General features: G+C 34.5%; 1 protein-coding gene across 1 annotated transcript in view; it reads right to left on the bottom strand.

Annotated features, from left to right (window-relative positions):
• COL4A5 (collagen type IV alpha 5 chain) overlaps nucleotides 1–24,140 on the bottom strand; it is a 237,673-nt gene that overhangs the window by 97,118 nt on the left and 116,415 nt on the right. Inside the window, exons 4-18 of the mRNA XM_049644165.1 lie at nucleotides 20,292–20,336; nucleotides 15,589–15,633; nucleotides 15,438–15,500; nucleotides 13,062–13,115; nucleotides 12,698–12,724; nucleotides 10,484–10,564; nucleotides 8,068–8,130; nucleotides 6,379–6,414; nucleotides 6,248–6,289; nucleotides 5,996–6,088; nucleotides 4,763–4,816; nucleotides 4,610–4,666; nucleotides 4,302–4,346; nucleotides 2,682–2,735; nucleotides 510–551 (exon numbers count right to left, since the gene is read on the bottom strand). Of these exons, the coding sequence (XP_049500122.1) occupies nucleotides 510–551; nucleotides 2,682–2,735; nucleotides 4,302–4,346; nucleotides 4,610–4,666; nucleotides 4,763–4,816; nucleotides 5,996–6,088; nucleotides 6,248–6,289; nucleotides 6,379–6,414; nucleotides 8,068–8,130; nucleotides 10,484–10,564; nucleotides 12,698–12,724; nucleotides 13,062–13,115; nucleotides 15,438–15,500; nucleotides 15,589–15,633; nucleotides 20,292–20,336 (801 nt within the window). The remainder of the gene's footprint in view (nucleotides 1–509; nucleotides 552–2,681; nucleotides 2,736–4,301; nucleotides 4,347–4,609; nucleotides 4,667–4,762; nucleotides 4,817–5,995; nucleotides 6,089–6,247; nucleotides 6,290–6,378; nucleotides 6,415–8,067; nucleotides 8,131–10,483; nucleotides 10,565–12,697; nucleotides 12,725–13,061; nucleotides 13,116–15,437; nucleotides 15,501–15,588; nucleotides 15,634–20,291; nucleotides 20,337–24,140) is intronic.

Below are 24,140 nucleotides of genomic sequence, written 5' to 3'. Positions count from 1 at the left end.
GAAAATCCATAAACCCCCTATGTGTATTTTCATAGAGCAGTTACCTACATTTGATTAAGAGCCCCTAGAAGGCACATACTCAGGGAAGAAAGAGGTATCAATCAGGCAATTGTATAATTGAGAAAACCTATTAAGACCAAATCCATCTTTCCAGGGCTCTGTAAGGGAAAGGGCCGATCCCTAGTTCCCCAAATTTCTTTTATTGAAACTTTGTAAGCCATACTTGCACCACCTGCTGGTTACTTGATAAATACTTTGGCAATCATGAGGCAAAACAACACAATGCCATAATTTTGGATCTTTACCATGGAGAAGTAATATACAGGCAGAGCAATACAAAGACTTTCAGGTCAACAGCACTGAAGTTTTTATATGTAGACTTTTAAGCCAGTAAAAGTTGATAATGACTTAGAATTTTGTTCTATGAGGAAAAGGTACAGAGTACATTAAGGCACAAAAATGAAAATGCATTAAGAAGTTTGATAAATGAAGACTTAAAAGAAACTTACAAGTCCAGGAGGCCCAGTTGGGCCAATGTCACCTTTTTGGCCCTGTTCAATACAAGTGTAAAGTAGGTTAGTAAAAGTCATATGAAAACACTGATTTCCTTAAAAATGTAACAGATATCTAGGTTTCATGAAGACCCAGGAATCCATAATAAAATATCTCTAAGAGAAGTACTACTTGAGGTAATGAGACAATACTGAAATAAGCCTAGTCAGACCCGTGATGTTGTTTCAGATATACTAGCTATACAATTTTGACCAAATCAATTAACTTAACTGAAATAAGCCTAGTCAGACCCGTGATGTTGTTTCAGATTTACTAGCTATACAATTTTGACCAAATCAAGTAACTTAACTGACACATATACAGACCAGCCTTCTAAGGTTTTTCTAGATGCAACATCCTTTGATTTTAAGATTACTATTTTCTAGCAACTATAAATACTTTAGAAAGAAGATACTGAATAAAGAAATTGGTACCACTAGAATCAGTTAAAAGCATTATATTTTTTTACATCTAGCCTTGTTTCTTTTCATAAAACTTGTTGAAGGCATAAACTAGATGTCATTTCCATTAGTCACAGATATTTTAGAGCTGATGGACTTAGCTATTATCAGGAACAGCTAATAAATTATAACTGCTTTTGTGAGTTTGCTCTTAGAAACTAATGAAAGACAAATTCAGAAGCAAAACTGTTACTCTTAACCAGTAGCTACTACAGCATGAAAAACACAGTATATAATTGTTATTCTACTGGCCAAAACCCAAGGATAGATGTCTCTCTCACACCTCTCTTCTTGTTCTAGACTTGTTCATAGGAACTTTTCATCTATCTAAAAGCTCCTTTTAGTTTAAAGAGTTACTTTTTCCTATCACTTTATTTACTACTTGAAAAAAAAAACTTTTGTTCTCTGAGTATTTATTATCTTCCTTTATTCTAGCTGTGGTTCTCAGTCCAAGCTTCAAGTTGGATCTAGTTTAGAGATAAACCAACATTAAAATATGCACCCTCTGGGTACATTCAAGTTTGTAACACTTTTTCCTCCTTGCCTGCAGAACAAAGCTTTTCAGCACTAGTTTTCATATAAAGCAATTAGAGACCAGAGAGACTGGAAAACCGGATATTTTGTGATCTGCTATAAACAAGGGAAATGTGTGCTTCATATATTCTTTCAAGGTCACTTTTTTTCCAAAGTCACTTTTAAAATAAATAACTAAATAAATGACTTCAGTCAGGCTGTATAGCCAAATGGGAAAAAATGACAAAGAATTAGCCACAGACTTTCAGACAATAATTGCACAGAGAATTGAAATGTTTAGTGTAGACATTCTAAATTCACAGCTACAAGCCTTTTTAGTATGAGGACCTCACTAAAATAGTGCTGGATCCACTTTCTGGAGAACAAAAGTTTTGCTGATACATGCTCAAAATAAAGGCACCAACTTTTCACAATGTAAATGCTAAAGTTGAACAATTCTTCATGTATTTCCACGACATGAATTGTGATTTGTGGCAATGAACAAAAATTTAGAGGAAATGGTACAAAAGAAAAAGGAGCGATACCAAAAGATGAACAAGGAAGGTATGTTCTGAATACAAAAGCTAGTTATTTATAACTTTTTCATTTAGAACTCAACCTTGGCTTATATATATATATACACAATGGAGTATTACTTGGCAATCAAAAAGAATGAAATGTTGCCATTTGCAACAATATGGATGGAACTAGAGGGTATTATGCTAAGTGAAATTAGCCAGTCAGAGAAAGACAAGTATCATATGACTTCACAAACATGAGGAATTTAAGATACAAAACAGATGAACATAAGGGAAGGTAACAAAAAACAAGGAGGCGGACAAAACATAAGAGACTCTTAAATACAGAGAACAAACTGAGGGTTGCTGGAGGGGTTGTGGGTGGGGAGATGGGCTAAATGGGTAAGGGGCATTACGGAGGACACCTGCTGGGATGAGCACTAGGGGTTATACATAGGGGATGAATCACTGGAATCTACTCCTGCAATCATTATAGCACTATATGCTAACTAACTTGGATGTAAATTAAAACATAAATTAAAAACAAACAAATAAATAAATGAACTCAGCCTTGGCAGAGAACAGGATTATGTTAAGTGGAATAAAACCAGTCACTTCAAAGTATTAAAATTCTTACCTTTTCTCCATCCCTTCCTGGTTCACCAGGGGAACCAGGATCACCAGGTAAACCCTTTAAAACATAGAGGACAGAATGACATCAGCAAAAATGGTGAAGTAAGGATGTCCAAACATGCTCTCCTCCATAAAAGCAACAAAGAACACAGGCAAAAATGGTCAGAGTCAACTTTTTTAGAAGTCTAGAAATTAGCCAAAGGCTTGCAGCAATCCAGAAAGGTTTGTTGGGGAAAACAAAATGATTGAATCTTGGTAAGAGTACAGAGCTTTCTGGTATTTGAACCTGCTCTATTCCCATCACCCTTCTTCAGCTCCACACAGCCTTAAAAACCAACAGCTCACAATCAAGGTGAATACCAGCACCCTAGCAGCAAATGGAAGGGACAGAACTGGTTGGAGCACTTTCAAAGACCCACTGACAAAGAACTGTCATTATTTGACCTGTCTGGTGATTGTCTTTATTTGACCTGATTTGAGTTCTCCCAGGGAAAACAGAGAACATCTTTTCCCTGAAGATATCTGTGAAAATCAATCAGAGGTAATTACTAATCATGGCTGCCTAAAACATGAAACAAAGACCACAACTGTTCCCAAAAGCTAGGAACTAAGACCACGAATTTACCTCCCATTAAACCATTTTATGTTAATTTGTGAATCTAGAGTTTATAAATTGAGGACTGCCTGTTTAGCAGAATCATCTGGACACTGATTTATCTGATTTTATTACTTCCAACTTCCAGTCTTGTTAAGAAGTATCCCTTTCTTTCAGAATGGTCTCCAAAATTTTATCAAATTTTGTCCTTGAAAACCTCTTTTAACATTACTGTAGATACTCTTGATACTGAGGTCGCTTGAAATAATGTTCCTGGACTTGCACATTTTTATTTTCCTCTTTAATTTATAGTAATTAGAATGATATGTAAAAAGTTTTATTGAAAAAACTTCTGTTCACACAAAATATCGTATGTGAATGTTTTAAGCAGCTTCATTCATAATGGCCCATACCAGAAACAACCAAAATATCCTCCAGTGAGTAAACAACCAAACTCCAGTGAGTAAACAACCAAACCTTGATACATCCCTACATTGAAATACTACTCAGCAATAAAGGGAATGAACTGTCGATATACAGTACCATGTATAATGCTATGTGAAAGAAACCTGATTCAAAAAGCTATATACAGTATGACTGCATTTAAATGAAATTCTGGAATAAGGAATATCACAGGGATGGAGAACAGATCAATTGCTGCCAGGGGCTTTTGGTGGTAGGTATGGGAGAAGACTACAAAAGAACATTGGGGGAACTTTTGAGGGTGATGTAACTGTTTTTTTTTATTATAAAGCTGGTTATACAATTATATGTGTTTGTCAAAACACACAGAACTATACACTGAAAATGGTTCATTTTACTGTATACAAGTTATAGCTCAATTAAAATATGAACAAAAATTCCTTTTTTAAAAAAGGAATTTTAAATTCATATTCAAAAGAGAAAGTATAATCTCAATTTCTGCTATTTCCAAACTCAAGCCTGTTTGCCATCCTGCTTCTCTACCACCACATACAAATGTTGCCATTTTAGGGGGTCAGGTGGGAGGATGGACCTTTATCTACTCACTGGAATTCCTGGCTGCCCATTCTCTCCATCTTTGCCCGGTTTACCCTATAAGAGTCAAAGACATGCAATAATATAAATTTGTTATTTAGGAAGTATGAGATTAAAGAACATAATAAGTTTTCTTTCTGCCTTAGACTATATATTAAGTAGACTCTTCAGATTTCAATACTATGATAAATAAATGACTATGTCAGTTGTGACATTTTGAGACAAAGAAAGTAGGATTTACGAGGAAAGAATAAAATTACACACGCACAAACACACATTTAAAATCTTTTGTAAAGAGTATTAATAGTCGTAACACTTACTCGTTTGCCAGGCTCTCCTTGCTCACCCTTCTCACCTTTCACACCACCTGGAGGACCCTGTACACAGAAAAGTAGTTTTACACAGGTTCGTGGAGTGCTATGTATCAATACCAATTTACATTAAATGACTCTAAAGAATTTTAGGCTACTTACTGGAGGACCACGTATCCCTGGAGGTCCAGGAGGCCCTCGGTCACCAGGAAGTCCCTATGCAGTAATAGGGGAAAGGAAAATAACATTAATACTAGAGCTAGCTAAAAACACTTTTAACAAGCTGAACAATGGACTCATGTAGTATAACCAAAGATAACAGGATGTTTCTAATTCAAAGTTGAAATTTTCTAGGCAAAAGAACCTGAGCCATCTTTGCTTACCTCAGTTAATTTCTAATGTGTGCACAAGCCAAGTTTTTAGGTAAATAAAAAGACAACACTTAAAATGAAATTATTAATGGTACATTTTATAAAAAGCAAGAATACCCATAACCAGTCAATATAGGAGCTATATAACACACATCCATTTTGGCAGAGAATTAAATGACCCGATCCATACTGATGGCAGAGTTTCAGTGAATCTGTTCTTTATTAGCATTTAAGTGAAACAACAATGTACACACTTTGTTCAAGGTTGGCCACTATACTATAAATGATTTGTATGATCCCATCTACACTAGTAGATACAAGGTATCAGATAATTATTTCTAAACACAACAAGGGTTTATACAGTAACACTATATTTGTCATCTAAGACAATGATGGTCTACCTTACCATGACCTAATTTCATACACAAATGCATTACCCATAATAGCCAAAAATGCAAATGATCCAAATGTCCATCAACTGATGATGCATAAACAAAATGTGGAATATTCACACAAGGGAATATTATTGAGCCACAAAAAGAAATGAAGTACTGATATATGCTACAATAAGAATGAACCCTCAAACAAAGTAGAAGCCAGACACAAGATCATGTATTGTATGATTCCATGTATGTGAAGTGATCAGAATAGGTAAATCTACAGAGCCAAAAAGCAGATTAGCAGTTGCCTAGGGCTGAGAGTTTGGGGGGAAATGAAGAGTGACAATAAATAGGAATGGGGTCTTATAGGGGGTGGTTGAGGAGAATGTTCTAGGATTATATTGTAGTGACAGTTTCACTACCCTGTGAATATACAAAAAAAAATGTAACGGTACACTTTAAATAGGTGAATTGTGTGGTATGTAAATTATATCTCAATGAAGCTCTTTAAAAATTTTAATTATCTCAAATTCTTATTTTTAAAATACCTTCACATATATAACTATATTCCAGCTTATAATGCATTTTAATGGAAAGCCACTTTTATAGCAAAATGTTCATTGGTTTCCTGTCTACATACTCACCTGATCTCCTTTCTGAAACTCTACATCAATTGGTCTTTTCTGTTCACTGATCTGTCCAGGTGGCCCAGGGGGGCCCTGAAGGCCTTGCTCACCCTGTTTGCAAGATTTAATAAGAAAGTAATATTTCATAATTTACACAGACAATAATACAAAACGTAAGCTAAGTCAGTGGCAAGAAGAAAAAAGACAAGTTCAAATGATGAGGAAAGGAGAAAACTGAGGGCTGAATAATCAACTTTTTCCTTTACTCACCTTTTCACCCTTGGGTCCTTGGAAATTTAAGCCCATATTCCCCTGAAGAGAGACATTTTAGTTTAAAATCTCATTGACAATAACAAAAAGAATTCATACCAAATAAAAAATGTAAAGAAAAAGAAAATTACCTTTGGTCCTGGAAATCCTGGTGGGCCAGGAGGGCCCTAAGAATAGTAGACACAGAAAAAGAGAAACAGGATATATATTTATTAAAAATTATTTGGCTTCAAAAAATTATTTGTTTTCATAAAAAGTGAGGACTTAAAATGCCCTTCAAAATAGTATCTTCTTGTTTTATTCTCACATTTAAATTGATTTTACCAATCTAGATGAATGTGGAGACTTCCTGTACCAGTATACAAGTAGGCAGAGGAAGAAATGCAAGGATGAGTAGAGGCAGAGGGGCAACACCAGTGCCAAAAATCAATACAAAAGTTAATCTCAACAAACATATCAAATTTCTCATATCAGAATTATAGGTAAATGTAGGTGTTACAAGGCAATTAACTCTCTAGTTCTAAAAAGCATGTGTTTCCCTTTTTTAGTTCTGTCTCATTTTTATGTGACCTGACTTTGTATATCTGAGAATGTTTCAAGGCTTGAAAAGTTAGATAAGCATTTGTTTGCCCAAGTATATCACCTCTTGATCTCAATGGATCCATTTATTTACATATTGGACCCTGGTGGCATTTCTAAGACTTTGCTTCACCTGTTGAATCAGGGTTAACTGAAGGAACATTCAGGAGTGCAGAGTGCATCAGTTACATAGCCACAAGAGTTGGGGAAACTCAAGATGTAATAATACTCGTAGGGTTTACTGATGTTGTAACAATGGAGTCAGGAAAAAGTGCCATAGTCCAGGGTCTCATGCATTGCAGGGTGTCTACAACTAAAATAAACTAAACAAAAGGGTTTACTAATTCTCCCTAATATATTTCCAGCAAAGCAGAAATCACAATCTTTTCTGGCAGATTCTCTTAGTATTTACCAAATACTATTTCCTTCATTCAAGAATAGAGGACCAACTGTCACAAGCAAAATTGTACAATCTATAAAGAGATAATGAAAACTGTCACTTAAATATATGGGACATGAGAGATAGAGTGGCACATGAGAAATAACTTTGACTGAAGTACAATTTTCTTGCCCTTTTAAGAGGGCAGTAGCAAAGCTCTAAGTCCAAAGCCTGACTCGAATGAAATCTAAGTATTGCAGGGGCAAAAATACTCAGAATTTAATTACAGGAAAAAACATGAGTGACCATTGAGGTAGTAAAGTAAGAGAACTGGTTGCATACTCAAGGTCTTTACAAGTTGTTGCTTCTTTCCTGAGGTGCACAAATCCTTATCCCACTGCAAAATGATCCACTATCCTCACCAATCCTGTTTAGTCCCAGGCCCCTTAGAAACAAGAGCCAATATTTTTTGGGGGGGAATACCTGTTTTTTGTTCCTCTTAAACTGAAAACTGCAGATGGAAGAAACATGTTTCATCAAGTGACTAGAGAATTGCCTGAGAAGACTTAATGAAATGGCCAGAATCAGCTTTAGCACTGACACATCAAGAGGTAACCAACAAGATATTTTATTTTAAATCTTTCCTTTTGTGTACCTCATTTTTCTCCATCTAGAAAATGGAACTATTACTTAGCACATATATTGTTCACCATAACATTGTAAAATAACCTGTAAATAAAATATATATATATATTATAAGCACTGACAATGCATTGTACTTTCAAGTAACAGAAACAATATTAGTATTCCTATAAGAAGTTTTTTTAAAGTAGGAGAAATGAAATTCCAGAAGCAAACTTACCATCAAACCTGGTGGTCCTGGGGGACCAATTGGCCCTGGTAAACCAGTGGGACCAGCTGGGCCCTGTTATAAAGGAAGTGAAGAAAAGGATGAAAAAAAAAACCTCTCATTATATCACACAAAGAACTACACTAAATGAGATTTATACTTAAAGAACTGCCACAAATTGCTTATACAATTCTACAATTCTGCAGTATTATAAGCAGAATTTTAAAATGTATAAGAATAAAAGGATTAACTACAAAGAAATTCAACTAAACAGAATGGATGCAACTTTTAGAAAAATTGTTTTACAGTGGTAGATAACAAATATAGGACAAATACACTGTAAGGAAGTTTTACAAAATAAAGTGATAAAGATGGGCATTTACTGGGGTTTTTATGCTAGAAATGGGAAAGGAAAGGCTACCAGTTTCAAGGTAGCTTCTCTATTTTAAAGGAAAAAATAACTATGTATTTACCCAAAGAAAATGAAAACACTAATTTGAAAAGGTATATGCACCCCCATGTTTACTGAAGCATTATTTATAATAGCCAATATATGGAAATAACCCCTGTCCATCTATAGATGAATGGATAAAGAAGATGTGGTACACACACACACACACACACACAGAGGAATACTCCTCAGTCATAAAAGGAATGAAATCTTGCCATTTGCAACAACACTGATAGATCTACAGGGTATAATGCTAAGTAAATAAGTCAGTCAGAGAAAGATAAATACCATAGGATTTCAGTCATATGTGGAATTTAAGGAACAAAACAAAGAAAAGAGATAAACAAAAAGGCAGAGTCTTAAATAAAGAGAACTGGTGGTGCCAGAGGGGAGGTACATGGGGTGATGGGCGAAATAAGTGAAGGGGATTAAGAGAACACTTATTGATTGTGATAAGTACTGAGTAATGTACAGTTGAATCATTATATTGTACAGCTGGAACTAATATAACACTGTATGTTAATAAATATTTTTAATAATAAATTTAAAAAAATTAAAGATTTTTAAAAGATGCAAAAAATTAAATTAAATTAAATTAAAAATAAATGAGATTGAATACAAGAAAGGAAGGCAGAATAACTGGAACAACAGATAAGGGAATGATGTAACTATTGTGGAACACAATTTGGCATCTTGCAAAGCTGAAAATTTGACTTCAGTGAACTCCAGCAATTCTGTATCTAGGTGTAAATCCTGGATTATTCTGTAATTAAAAAAAATCCCAAAACAACCAAATATTCAACAATAGGAGGCTGGAGAAACAAACTGTAGTATATTCACACAATGGAATGTTATAGGGAAGTAAAACTGAATGAACTATAGTCACAAACAGTAATATGGATGTATCTTAACATATCAAATAGAAAAAGTTGGAGAAAACTACATAAATTTTATATTATTTTCAAGCAAAATTAAACACTCTTGCTTAGAGATATACATATATAAAATAAAACTATCTTTAAGAAGTAATAGAAAACTCAAAATGGTACTTATGTCTTAATAGAATGCAGAAGGATGTGAGTCCCAAGGGAACCACAGGCTGATTCACAATTATTTGAAATGTTCTAGCTCTCAAATGCTATTTTGGGATCACAGGTGTTCATTTGGTAGTTATGGTTCATAACATACATATATTTTGCATGTATTCTGCTGCATTTTCAAATATTACATAACAAAAAATTATAAGAAATAAAGGGCAACACTGAGAGTTCTTAACAGCACATGGATGGGTGATGTCAAGCATGGAATGAGATGGCAGTTACTGAAAAAAGTGCCCAACATTACATCTTAGTAATCAAATATTAGAAAATACTGATTATTTTGGCAAAGGGATCAATCCTTGTGAAATACAAACCTCAAGAAATTGACTACCTGATCTATAAATACTTGAAAAATATTGTTATTTCTATGCGTGTTATCTATAGGCTAAAATAACTTATTTTCTTAAAATTATGCTTGATGTTCACTATGCATAAATTTTATTCCTTCAGGCTTCAAAACATGTTCATGTGTTATGCATAACTAATAGTGTTACAAATGATGTCTTTTAATATCGCAAATGGGAGACCTATGATTTGTATTTTCAATCAGGCCATTTACAATTATCAGGACTACCCCTACTACTTACTGATCCTCACAGCACAAGAATAAGAATACAGAAGCCTATTTCCGCTGCCAAACCCAAAAACAAAAATTTCCATGGAAACCGGATAGAAAGATAAAATAACGAAACAGTCCTTTATAAAACTCTCCCTGGTCTAGATTGCTTTCATTTTCAGGTATGAGGTATATGCGATGTCTATCAAACTTCAGATGATGATTTCTGTAACTAAAACAGAGGGTACTAAAGGCTGAAGAGGAAAAACTGATGCTGTGATTGTATTTAATCAGTAAAGAAGAAAATCACTGGATGCTTACTTGTATTCCAGGAGGACCTGGATATCCTGGATTACCCTTTGGTCCTGGCAGCGATGACATAATTATACTACCTGGTTCTCCCTGAAAGAAATTATCAATGGAAGTTGTAAGTAACAGTTACAACACATGAAAACTGGCAAAAGCACAAAAAACGATCTGAGAATTAAATCTGTCACATAAATGTCCTGAGGATTAGGTGATCTCAGTAATTAACATGAATAAATTTACCTTTTAAAGACAAATGGGAAAGTGGCCAAAATACACTGAAGTACAATCGATTTATTAAGAGCCTGTGATACCTTCAGTTACTCATTCATTACAAAAACGTTTATTAAATATTAACATTTGCCAAGAATTGTGTTAGGCTCTGGATACTCAGTAGAGAAGGAGACAAACAAGACCTCTGTCCTCATGTTGCTAACAATATACTGGAGAAATGCAGACCATAACATGTAAACAAATAAGATGACAAAATGTTCTGTTATAGGCTATGAAGAAAAAACATGGTACATGATAAAGAAATAGTGGAGGACTAAAATGAATTGCTAATTATGTGACCTGATAGAGGTGCTAATTATTGTTACAATGGCAATCATGATATATAAAGGTATCACATTAACATTTTGTATACCTTAAATGTATACAGTGTTATGTGTCAAATATATTTCAATTAAAAAAAGAAACAGTGATGGAAATCAATTTGGGTAGTCAAAACAAGGGCAATCTGTGAAGGCAACATACAGGCAGAGATGTAAAGGATAACGAGTCAGCCAGGTGAAAATGGGTAAGAGTACTAGGTAGTTTAAGAAGCATGTGTAAAGGACCCCAAACGTGAAGAGTTTGCTACATTCAAATAACTTAATGCAGACCCGTGTGATGAGCGAGCCCAGGGAAAAGTGGTTTAAAGAGAAGTCTGGATATGTAGGCAGGGACCAGAATACGCAGGTCTTACAGGCCATGGAGAGGAATGTGGACTTTATCTCAGAGACAGTGGGAAGCCCTGTGAGATTAAACTATTGATTTATGTTTTTAAAAGATCATTCTTGACTACTATATATAGAATAAGTCAGGCTGGGAGGTGACGGGATAGTAGCCAAAAAAAAAAAAAAAAAAGACTAATTAAGAAGAAGCTATTGCAAGAGTCCAGATGAGACATTATGGTTAGTCTGGTGGCAGTGAGGATGGAGAAAAGTGGATGAATTTAAGATATATGTTATTTATTTATTTATTTATTCATTCATTCATTCATTTATTTATTTATTGAGAAAGAAAGAGAGAGGGAGGGAGGGAGAGAGCGCTCAAGCAAGGAAGAGACAGAGGGAGAGGGAGAGGGAGAGGGAGAGGGAGAGGGAGAGGGAGAGGGAGAGGGAGGGAGAGAATCTTAGGCAGGCCCCATGCCCAGTGTGGAGCCCAACGTGGGGCTCAATCTCACAACCATGAGATCCATGAGATCATGACCTGAGCTGAAATCAAAAGTTGGATGCTAAACCGACTGAGCCACTCAGGCACCCCAAGATATATTTTATAGGCCACATTAACAATATTTAGTGATAGAATGGAATGAGGAGGTGTGTGAAGTTGTAGGAGACATAAATATTAACTCTCAGGTTTTGGGGGGGTCTAGGTCTACATTGAATGTGTTAATTTGAATGTCTCGGGGATATCTGAGTAGAAGTCAGGGATGCAGTTTAATACATGCATCCAACTCCGAAGAAAAGTCTATTTTAGACTTACTATCCAGTAGCTGGGTAGTAAATAATACCATGAACATTAAGAATATTGCTAGGCATAGACGAACGTGTCAGAATTGTGTCCTGATACCTGCTGCATAGAATAAAATGAGCTTTTATAGAAGACTGTGTGATGACCAGAGAGACACAGAAGCAAAATCACAAAAAGGTAGTGTCACAGAAGTCAGGGGAAAAGAGCATTTCTAAAGGGAGCAAATGGTCAACTGTATCAAAAGGTAATGGGAATTGAAAGATCAGAAAAGAAATCTGAGTCTTATATACACGTTTACAAGTATAACAGCACACAGAAAATACTTAAAGCCATGGGAACAAAGGAGATTACTTAAGGGTAGCTTGTGTGTACCTGCACAACTTCTAGAAACATCCATTTTAAGACAGAAGTCAGAGACATTATCTGATTGAAGTTGTAGGCTTTTCATATATTTTATTCAAAATGTTTACTTTCCTAGCATGGAATGCTTACCTTCATACCTGGGATCCCAGGAGGTCCCTATTATTAAAAAGAAAAGGACTGTTTTATACATATGAGAGGGGATCGAGCAAAAGAACATACTACTTTCCAAATAGTCAGTTGAGTAGATTACTGTAGGGTCATTCTAAGTACAAAGTATCTTAGAGATGACATTTATATGAAATACAATGGAATCCTTACATTTACCCAGCACAGAGCTATACTACCAACTTTTTTTTCCTAAAAATCTTCTTATAGTTTACTAGTTTAAAATGTACTAACTTTGCTCCACATGAACACACTGAGCTCACTTTCTACCCTTCTGATTCTTCTGTCAATTCCTGTGTTCATTATAATCCTAAATTTTATAACTTACTGGAGGACCCTGTAAACCAGGAAAACCGGGACTGCCTGGAAATCCACGTTCTCCCTAGAAGGAGTTAAAAAGAAAGAGTAATGGAGGAACAAGAAACAAAACATAACTATACCAACAAACAATGTCTTACTAAAAAGATTTCGGTTAAAAGGCATTTTGAAACATGCCAGATTGCCAAAAATTCATTAGCCTTCCCTTTCCAATTACTTCAGTATCAACTGCCCATATCAATTCAACCTTCTAAGATACTTTTATCCCTACTCATCAATCCCAATCAGAAATAAAGAAAAAGATCTTCTACCCTAGTCATTTTCTTCTGACAAATCCATTTTGAGACAATCACACCACAGATTCCTGGTCATCATCACATTTAATAGTTAATGATTTATCTCAATTTCCTGCCCATGTATTATATAGATCTTTATTTTAACTGCCCCACTGCATTATTCTTTTATTGTAAACTATTTCAAATTATTTTTGTAAAGAGGAAAAGATGGTAAGAGAGAATGCCATTAATATCACCAAGAGGACAATAATAGCAATAGTTCTAGCAATTGCAGGTCATTATGTTTTCTAGGCATCCAATTTTTCTCACTCGCTATTGTAAAATACTAATATACACATTTGGTTTAGAAAACAAAAGCTAAAATTGCTGTAGAAGAACCCCAATGCAACCTCCTTTCTAATACCTACATGCCATGGTAATCCTAGAGACATCTTTGTCAGAGGCTTAAAAGAGCAAAATTATTACAGCTCTGTGCCTTTGAGTTATTGTCCAGTACTCCTCTCTCCATCACTTTTTACATATGGAAAAAATCGGCCCAGAGAGAAAGGAAGTGGCCTGCCTATCAAGTTTAGAAGACAGAAAACCAAAGAACCCATATATTCTGATTCCATCTCTAGAGCTCATTCTATTAGTTACATAGTAAAGAATATTAAAAAAAAAACCATTTAATCTTAAAGTATACATAATGAATCCATCTAGAACATTTTTTGCTCACATAATTGGGGGCCTCAAACACAAAGTAATCATGAGATCTGCTAAGGTGCTGCTTTACAAAAAAAAGAAAAAGATCCCTTTAATCACATAGCATACTATATACATTGTTGACACATTGGTCTTCAAATTTACAACTTTGGCTAGTGGTTTGTTGCTCAAGGCAGGCTGGCAAGCAAACAAACAAATAACCATAATAGACACAAGAATGCAGCCCATTTTAACAGCAATGTTCCATGCAAACTAGCTCCATGCAGGTAAGTTTGTCCCAGCTGAAATGAAGAACACAAGTAAGCCTCACAAATCCAAAATAAAAAATTTATTATTGTTGTTATTATTATTATTATTGGCTATTATTATTGTTATTGTTGTTAATTGTTGGTGGTAGTGTTGGTAAGGGTCACATGATCTGAAGAAAAGTTGGAGGTAAAAATAACTTTATTGCCTTCAAGTATATACTACAATAATTATCACAAAATATAGCCTTCATGATACAAAATAGTTTGTTCAAGTTATTTTAAATATGTACCCTATATAAAATCTAACACATGCCATTAGCTACAAAATCTAGGATATTTCATGAACAGTTCCATAAAGTATCATGTGCAGAATGGAAAATGCTGAAAGGATATACAGAAAATAATAACATATTGCATTAATATATAGGAAAAGGAAAAAAGTGAGCGAATAAGATGTAAACTATCAAAAAAAGCAAATTTTCCTCATTGTTTTTCCTTGCTATCACTTTATGATAAACCCAAACAGCTGATGAAACACAAGAAAAATGGGTCATGAAAAAATGTTTTATCATATGTAAAGTTTTATTTTTCTTTTTAAATTGTTAAATTCATCATTTTTGCCGACAGGGAAGAATTTCTGTTTTCATACTAATAGTTTATAGTAAAAACTGATGTGCTGTATTATAGGTAGATTTTTAGGATTTTTCTTAGGGATGTTATTAGGCAAGGTCAAAAAAATGTTTTAAACATGAATTTTTGAGAACTTACATTGTACCTAGTTTTTAAAAAAGGCAAAGCTAATGAATGACATTCACAAGTATTACTCTTAACAACTGATATAATATTTGAAACATATATATCCTAATTCCTTTTTAACTCTCACCCTACTTTACACTAAAGTCAAAACAGGATTCAATAAAATAACTTTCAATCCAATGCAATATCACAGCTGAATACACGTGTTTAAAGAATTACTGATGTTGTAATATATTGAAAATGTTAACTCAGAACATATCCTATGTATGTATGTTCTAGACCTGTAGCTACTATATCACCAACATTCTTCACATTGATTTCTTCAAATTTTAAAATCTATTTTTATAAAGCATATTGCCTAAGATTAAGTTGAAGAAATCTCACCTTGGTTCCATTGCATCCTGGGATACCTTGAGGTCCTGGGGCTCCATCAAGGCCTGGCATTCCCTTTGAAAAGAGATATAAACACATGTATAATATTTCTTTTAGATTACTTTTTAAGGAATCTTCAATTAAGAAGCCAAATTCTACTTACAGGAAGACCTGGTGTCCCTGGAAATCCAGGAAGTCCAGGAGGACCCTATAATTAGAAATAAATTCCTTGAACCAAACAACAATCAGTAAGAGTAAAATTATATTCTACCCAAAGGAATTATAAAAATTACATTTAGAATAGCAATGGACAAATGTGTCTCATTGATAATTAACATTCACTCTTGCTATAGAAAAAAAGGTCAACTCCTACACGTGTTTAAAAGTCTCTTTTATAGGAAACTATAGAAGCAACTCCTATTTGAGGGAGCATTGTCTTCATTGCACTTAGCAGGAGCAGACAAATTAGTGGAATAAATGTCTTTTCTAAAAGATAAAGCAGTTCTGCCAGGTTGGTGATGAATACTGAATTTAGCAGGGGATGGGTAAGTGGCAAATATATCTGCTCCTGAGAATATCAATGTGATCACTCCAAAAATTCTTCAATCAAATTTACCTGACAGAATTGGCAAAAATACAAGTTTGACAATATTCTCTGTAGGTGAGGCTCTGGGAAAAGGTACTCTTATACACAGCTAATGGGATTCAAACACCACGGAGAGAAATTTGAAGTATCTAGCAAAATTACACATTTTTACCCTTTGAAGCAACCCATTTCTAAGAACCTATCCAAAGGTACACTAGAAATTAGGAAAAAAAATCAGAATTGAAAGGTTATTGACTGCAACACTGTTATAACTGAAGTTCGGAAATGACCATATAACCATAATTATAGCTAAACACTAGAAACGATAGGGACATAACTAAATAAATTATGGTACGTCCACATGTTAACCAATGCAGCTTTTAAAAAGAATGAGAAAAATCTATGTACACTGAAATGTGTAGTTATCTCCAGGACATAATATTAAATAAAAGAAACGAAGTATAAGTAGTGTATAGAATATGCTACATTTTTATGAGAAGGATGGTGGCACAAAACAATGAAAAGATGTACCAAAAATAGTAAAAATGATTACCTGTGGGGGAAAGAGGAAAAAGGGGATGGCAAGAATGGGTGGGAAGCATCTCCGATTATACCACTGTTAAACAGCAATGTAAATATTTTAAATAATTAAAGGTAAAAATTTAGAAGAGGTAGAAATATTATTAAAAATTGAAAACAAACTGAAACCGGTGAACCTAATATAAACCAAGTTGTTGACATAAACCATACAAAGAAAAAATTACTTTAAGTGCCTCTAAAACATATTTTGACTACACTTTCTTAGTGAAATTAGTCCATTCAAAGAGGAAAAAAGAACAGCAAAGAAATAATTAATAGCATTTAAAAATCCTATTATTACTATTAAAATTGAAATTGCTATTTTGTTCACTTGCAAATTGCTATTTTGAAGCTATCATAGGTATATTGTAGGATAAAGAAAATAACAAATTATATTAATGCTATTAGGAACCAAGATTTTCATCACAGGGAGGGAAAGGTGGTGAAGTGAGGGAGAGTAAGTATACAAATCTCTTTTCATTTTAAATTTCAATTGGAAGTAATAATATAAGCTCATGATATTTTTTCTCTTTAAAAAATACATATTTCCTAATTTTGTCAACTGAAAAGACATCAAATCAACTGACCATCAGTAACCATGAAAACCCCTAACACCAGACGGTAGCATCTAAATCACATCTTTCACTAAAGAAGAACCTAGTATCAGATATATGGTCACTTTCAGATTTGGAGAGTAAATGTACAACATAAGCCTGAAGAATCTTGTGTCAGAGAGCAAGGAAATTATCAAAGGTCAATAGAGTTTGTCAACAGGACACAGGAAAGGGGCCAGCCAACTTAAAGGGGCTCCCACAGGCCAAAGATCGGAGATTTTGGCTTCAAAAATAATAATGAGTAAAATTGATTTAACCACATAAATTCCACATGTTTATAATGATAACAAATTCTGTAAACCTTCCTGACCATCACTCAAAATTGCTGGTGTACTAATTCATTACCCTATTAGAATAACTCATTGCCCCATTACAATTCCAGTTGATAAATTAGAATTCTAGCTGATAAATGGTTCATAGGAATTTTTAAAATCATCATTTTGCACCTCTGAACAAAAAAATGGATCTAGGCAAAGATCATCAATGACTACTAAACCACTGGATCAAAGTTGATGGGGAATTTTTGGTGGCAAAATCAGGCTCATATACTGAACCACTGATCAAACTTAATAAAAAAAAGGTGGGATAACAGATATTTGTGAGAGAAGATGTAATTCAATAGTAAGTACACAGCACTATATACAAAGTATTCTTTTTTGTTTTCTTTAATTTTTTGCAGTATAATTTATGTATAGTATAACACACAAATCTTAAATGCACAGCTGTTTCTATATCCCCAGAAAGTTCTCTAGTTGGTGCCTCTTGTAAGGCAACCTCCAGTCTGTAGGAAATATTGGGGACAGAGGAACAATTTAAATGACATCATGAAGAAACAGTCAGATCAAGAATGTAGAATGTAGGTGCCTGGGTGGCTCAGCTGGTTAAGCGTCCAACTTTGGCTCAGGTCACGATCTCACAGTTCATGGGTTCAAGTCCCACGTTGGGCCCTGTACTGATAGCTTGTGGTCTGGAGCCTGCTTCAGATTCTGTGTTGCCCTCTTTCTCTCTGCCCTTCCCCTGCTCCCACTCTGTGTCTCTCCCTCTCAAACAGGATAAATAATAAATAAACATTAAAAAAGAATGTAGAATGCAGTAGAATACAAATGACCCAGTTTCTCTAATAGCATAATAAAAGAGTTTTAAGAAACATAGAAACCAAATGCAATATGTGAAACTTGAACAAACCAATTGTAAAAAGATATCCATCTTTGAGACAACTGAGGAAATCTGAATAAGGACTGAGTTTTCAAGTATATTTGAAAATTATTGCTAATCTTTTGAGGTGTAATAATAGTATAGCGGTTATGTGGTTATCAGTTGGAGTAACATATTGAAATATGTATTCATTGGTGGAATGGCTGATATGAGGGATTTACCTAAAAATATTCCAAAAAAATAGTGTGTGTGTGTGGGATAGATGTCAAACTGTTGCTAGCTTTTGAAGCTGAGTGATGGGTACATAGAGGTTCATTGTATTATAATCTCTGTACATTTGGGTATGCTTAAAAATTTCCATAATAATAAAACTTTTAAAATTTTCATGTCAAGAGTTGCCTCTGAGCTGAGACATAAGGATGCAGGAACTATCAGGCTACCTATTCCTAAGCACTTCTGAAGTTCTAGTTGAGGGACATGGACTACTCAGGCACTCCTAGACACTTGCAAATGGGAATTGAGAGAATGGACAAGTTTTTTTTTGAGTCTCAGAAGGGCTTATGACATAGTTAATGGTAGCTGTAGTTATTATGAGATATATTATGATTCTTAGGAAGAGCTTCAATAGTCTATTGATATCCACTTATTACACAATAACACAGAAACACATCTGCTAATAAAACCAAGGGTTTTGAGTTTCTTCCCTGCTTTTCCAGGTCCTTACAAACACCAGGCATGAGTAGCACATAAGGTAAGATACATATTGTTAAGAAGTATAAAGCAAATAGGATGTTTTAATGTTTACATAAAATTTGTACATCCACTAAATTTCTGGAGATCAAGGGATCAGAATGTTTTAACTGTCTTTGTCACATAAACAGACATACTATGTCATCACCCATGTACTTTATACTTGTATAAGTATACTCATCAATCTATGAACACAGAATTTTAGAGCTAAAAGGCACCTTTGACTCTCTAATTTAACAAATGAGAAACTGAGGCTCAGAAAAGTTAAGTATGATTTTCCAAAAGCCAGGACTATTTTTGAACTATAGTTTCCTCCCAGCTCTAAAACACACTGAAAGATATATTTCTACCTAGAAGCTTTTCAGAAAAATTACACTAAATGTGTACTTCCATTTTGAGACACATCCTGATTTTCAGAACATTAAAATGAAAAAGTATACATCTTAGAATTGAGAAAACATTGTATACTTCCAAAGTAGTTTTCTTTTAAGCTTATTGATTTATTTTCAGAGAGACAGAGAAAACAAGCAGGGGAAGGGCAGAGAGAGGGAGAGAGAATATTGAGGCTCCACACTCTTAGCACAGAGCTCAACACGGGGCTCAAACTCACAAACTGTGAGATCACGACCTGAGCCAAAACCAAGAGTTCAACACTTAATTGACCAAGCCACCCAGGTGCCCCCAAAGTAGTTATTTTTTTAACACAGTGGTTTAAATTAGTGCTTCCCAAACTGACGGTCTTCAAGATACACAAAGAAAGTTATAATATTTGTACATGGTACACTGGGAAGGATATACAACCTGCAGTGATTGGCCCTCTGAACCCAGAGGACTGAGATGATCACGAGGTTGGGAAGTTATGTTTAAGTCAGTTGTAAGATATACATATTTTTAATAAATTGACAAATTGCTAGGATTTAGCACTTTTGTATTTCTTGTCCACATAAAGTAATTTAAAATTTTGGTACATTAGTTTAAATAGACACCTGGATATATAGATAACTGCCAAAATAATAAAGAAAGGCTAATTGTAGGCATATGCCAATTCTTACCCTTAACTTTTTAAAAACTATTTATTTTTTCATTTTAATAGGAATCTTTTCCAGTTGTCTCATAACACTTCGTTTGCTTTTTCTCTGTCTTGACCAACAAAACATTTGATATACAGCAAATATCACTTACTCTGATCCCTTTTGGTCCTGGTGGCCCTGGAATTCCATCATCACCCTGAAAGATACAACAGATTTAGTTCTTGTTCCTCCAAAAATAGCCCTCAAATAACTAATTCTAGATTATGACAATAAGAGACTTAAATTTTTGTGAATCTTTGTGAAAGTGAGAAACTTACCCAAGGAAGAAGCATTTATTATTGAGACTGAAAGCACCTTATTTTTTATCATATAGAAAATAAGAAAGGTCTTGGGGTGTCTGGGTGGATCAGTTGGTTGTGCTTCTGACTTCGGCTGGGGTCATGATCTCACAGCTTGTGAGTTCAAGCCTTGCGTTGGGCTCTGTGCTGACAGCTTGGAGCCTGGAGCCTGCTTTGGATTCTGTGTCTTCCTCTCTTTCTGACCCTCCCCTATTTGCATTCTGTCTCTCTCTCAAAAATAAAAATAAAACATTAAAAAATCTATAAAAAAGTAAGAAAGGTCTTTATTTACTGAGAAGAAAACTGCTGATATGTAGTAGAAACTTTGTACCTGACCTGTAAAATTAATTATGAAAATCATACAAAACAAAAATGTAGTGGTAGTGATACTCCTCAAATCATTTATGCATAAGGAAAATACAAGCTGAAAATCTGGGCATTTTCTATATATTTTTTAAACATTATTTTTTAAATTTTATTATATCTTCTTTTAATGTTTTATATTTGGAAGAGAGAGAGTGCAAGCGGGGAAGGGGCAGAGAGAGAGAGGAGGACAGAGGATCCCAAGTGGGCTCTGTGCTGCTGGCGGAGAGCCTGATGCAGGGTTCCAACGCATGAACCCTGATATCATGAACTGAGCCAAAGTCAGATGCTCAACCACTCAACCAACTGAGCCACCCAGGTGCCCCAGGCAGTTTCTTTATTATGTCAATCTGCTGCCATGCTGGTAATAAATGGCATAATCTGAGCCTAAGTATGTGCTGCTCTTGAGTTTGCTGTTCTAAACCTTTGCTTTGTTTTATAAGGCACTTTCTACAGGAAGAGCTTAGGAAAGAACAAGAACAAACCAGACACTCCTTTCTACCTTCTTCTGTTGACTGTAAACAAAAGAGGCTGACCACATGTGTGTTAATTTACCCATTTCTAGTTACAATTGCATTGTTGAGAATTTGAGGTTTTGTCTCACTAAGTTTTTATTAACTAGTTTTTTTAAATAGAATAAAGAAAACCCAATTCTGCTCCAAAAGATGGGAATTTCAGTGGAACATATAAGCTAGTAGGCCACCACCTGAAGCGTTTAGACAGATTTTATTAAACTAAGACATCTTGCTTTACACAAGTGGTTTCTAAATCACACAACTCACAACCTTAGAGGCTCCACTGGGGGTTCCTTGATGCCTATGTCACTACCCTCTTTCAATCAGCGCAGCTTTGTTTTTATGTTTTATGTGGGGCTTCCAGGAAAAGCTTCATTTGGGAAAAGGGTTACCTGGTATATTAGTTTCTTATGCTGTTTTTATAAATTACTACAAACTTAGTGGCTTAAACCAACACAACCTTACTGTTCTGGAAGTCAGAAGTATGACAGTGGTCTCAGTGGCAGAACACTGTTGCTTTCTGGAGGTTCTAGGAGGATAAATCCATTTCCTTTCTTCCAGCTTCTAGAACAGCCAGCCTTCCTCAGCTCTTCAATCTTCAAAGCCAGCTATGGTTGAATGAATCTTTCTAACACTGCAACACTCCTACACTGATTCTTCTGCCTCCCTCTTCCCCATTTAAATGACTCTTGTGATTATACTGGGCCCACCTAGATAATCCAGAATAATCTCTGTGGTTGAAGACCAGCTAATAAGCAAATTTAATTCCATCTGCAATCTTAATTTTGCTTGTCTATATAAACTAACATATTCACAAATCCTGAGGATTAGGTCATGGACATCAATTAGGGGATGGGCAGTATTCTGTCTACTATCCTTAACTTCTTAAAAAGTTTAATAATCTATTTCCACAACAGACTCATCTCTAAGGAGATTAAAGTAAATCCAAGTGTATTTTATTTTATTTATTTATTTTTTTAAATGTTAAATTTATTGTGAAATTGGTTTCCATACAACACCCAGTGATCATCCCAACAGGTGCCCTCCTCAACCCAATTCTATTTTAAAACAAGGAGAAGACTGCTTAATGCATCTTTTTGGGTCTTTCCACAAAAGGCAGGTATAAGACAAAGATTCATTAATGTTGTACTGGTTGTACTAACCAACATGGTTAAATAAGAGACAGATAATAGAGGTACCAAAATTGGAAAGGATGAGGCAAAACTACCACTAAAAGCAAATAAATGATTGTATGAGTGGAAACCCAAGAAAATTACATGAAAGCTACTATAATCGATAAGGTAACTCAGGAAGATAACTGTACACAAAATTAATATGAGAAAATAAATAGCTTTCTTATATACCAACTACCAGTTAGAAAACATAATGGAATAAAATATACAGTTTACAGTAGCAAAAGTAGGATAAAATATTTTGGGATAAACTTAAGAGATGTGCAAGATTCATAAGAAGAAAAGGTTAAAACGTTTCTGAAGTTCAAAATGGGAAATAAGAACAAATGGAAAGGCATTCCATGTTCTTGCATAATAGGAGTCAACATAAAAAATGATCAATTCCCAATAAATTTAGTTAAAATTTGACACAATAAACAGAAATAACACGAGTTTTGAAAAGGCAACTGGATAAGGTGACTCTAACGTTCATATGGAAAAATAAATAATCAAGAACATTGAGGAAAATTCTGGGGAAAAAAAGAGCAGTAAGGGGACGCTAGCCCTGTCAGATACAAAAATACAGCATAATACATCAATAATTAAAATAGTTTGGTTCTGACATTTGAATAAACATATCATTGGAAGAGTATGGAAGGTCTAAAACAAGTGCGTATATTCACATGAATTTGGCTTATAATGAAAGTGGCACTGCAAATCAATGGGGAAATTTATACTGGGACATACTTGTGAGGACATTTGTAAAAAAATAAACATGGAACTTACATCACAAACCACACACCAGGATGAATTAGAAATAGATATTTACATGAAATGAAACAATATACTTGGATAAAACATGGGAAAATTATTTTATAATCTTACAGTGGGGAAGGCATTTCCTACTCAAAATTCAAAAGCCATAAAGGACCCCTGAAAAACACAGATATACAAAAATATATATACACACACGCACATACTCAGCAAAGACATGACCACCTAGGGGAAATAACTGCAACTCACAACACAGACCAAGGGTAATCTCCCTAATGTATAAATAGCTCATTAACATATAAAATTACCAATAATACAGTAGAAAAATGGGCAAATGATATGAAGACAGTTCACAGAAAACACAAATGATTCTTATACCTATGAAAAGATCCTTAATCTCACTCTTAATAAGAGAAATGCAATCTAAAAGCATTGAGAGACCATTTTCATCTATCAGATTGACAAAAAGTCAAGTCTCATAATAGGGTTGGTGAAACTAGGGAAATTGATCTTCCTGTATATTGCCAAACCAAGGATAAGTCATATAACTTCTTGGGGGGCAATTTGGCAATATCCATAAAAATACATAAAAACATGTACCCTCCTTATGGTAATCTTACAGAGATAATCCCCTATTGGGGAAAGGAAGTCTATTAAAATTATACATCTTAGCAGCACTGTTTGTAGTGGCAAAAAAACTGAAAATTATTTAACTAATCATCAATAGGGGACTGGCTTAATAAATTATGGTTTATACATGCAGTGGAATACAATCAAGTTATAAAAGATAATGAGGAAGTTCTGTGTGTACTGACATGAGATGTCTACAATATATATT

The sequence above is a fragment of the Panthera uncia genome, chromosome X (assembly GCF_023721935.1).
Source record: "Panthera uncia isolate 11264 chromosome X, Puncia_PCG_1.0, whole genome shotgun sequence".
NCBI classification, from domain to species: domain Eukaryota; kingdom Metazoa; phylum Chordata; class Mammalia; order Carnivora; family Felidae; genus Panthera; species Panthera uncia.
This window is presented reverse-complemented; position numbering and strand designations above follow the sequence as displayed.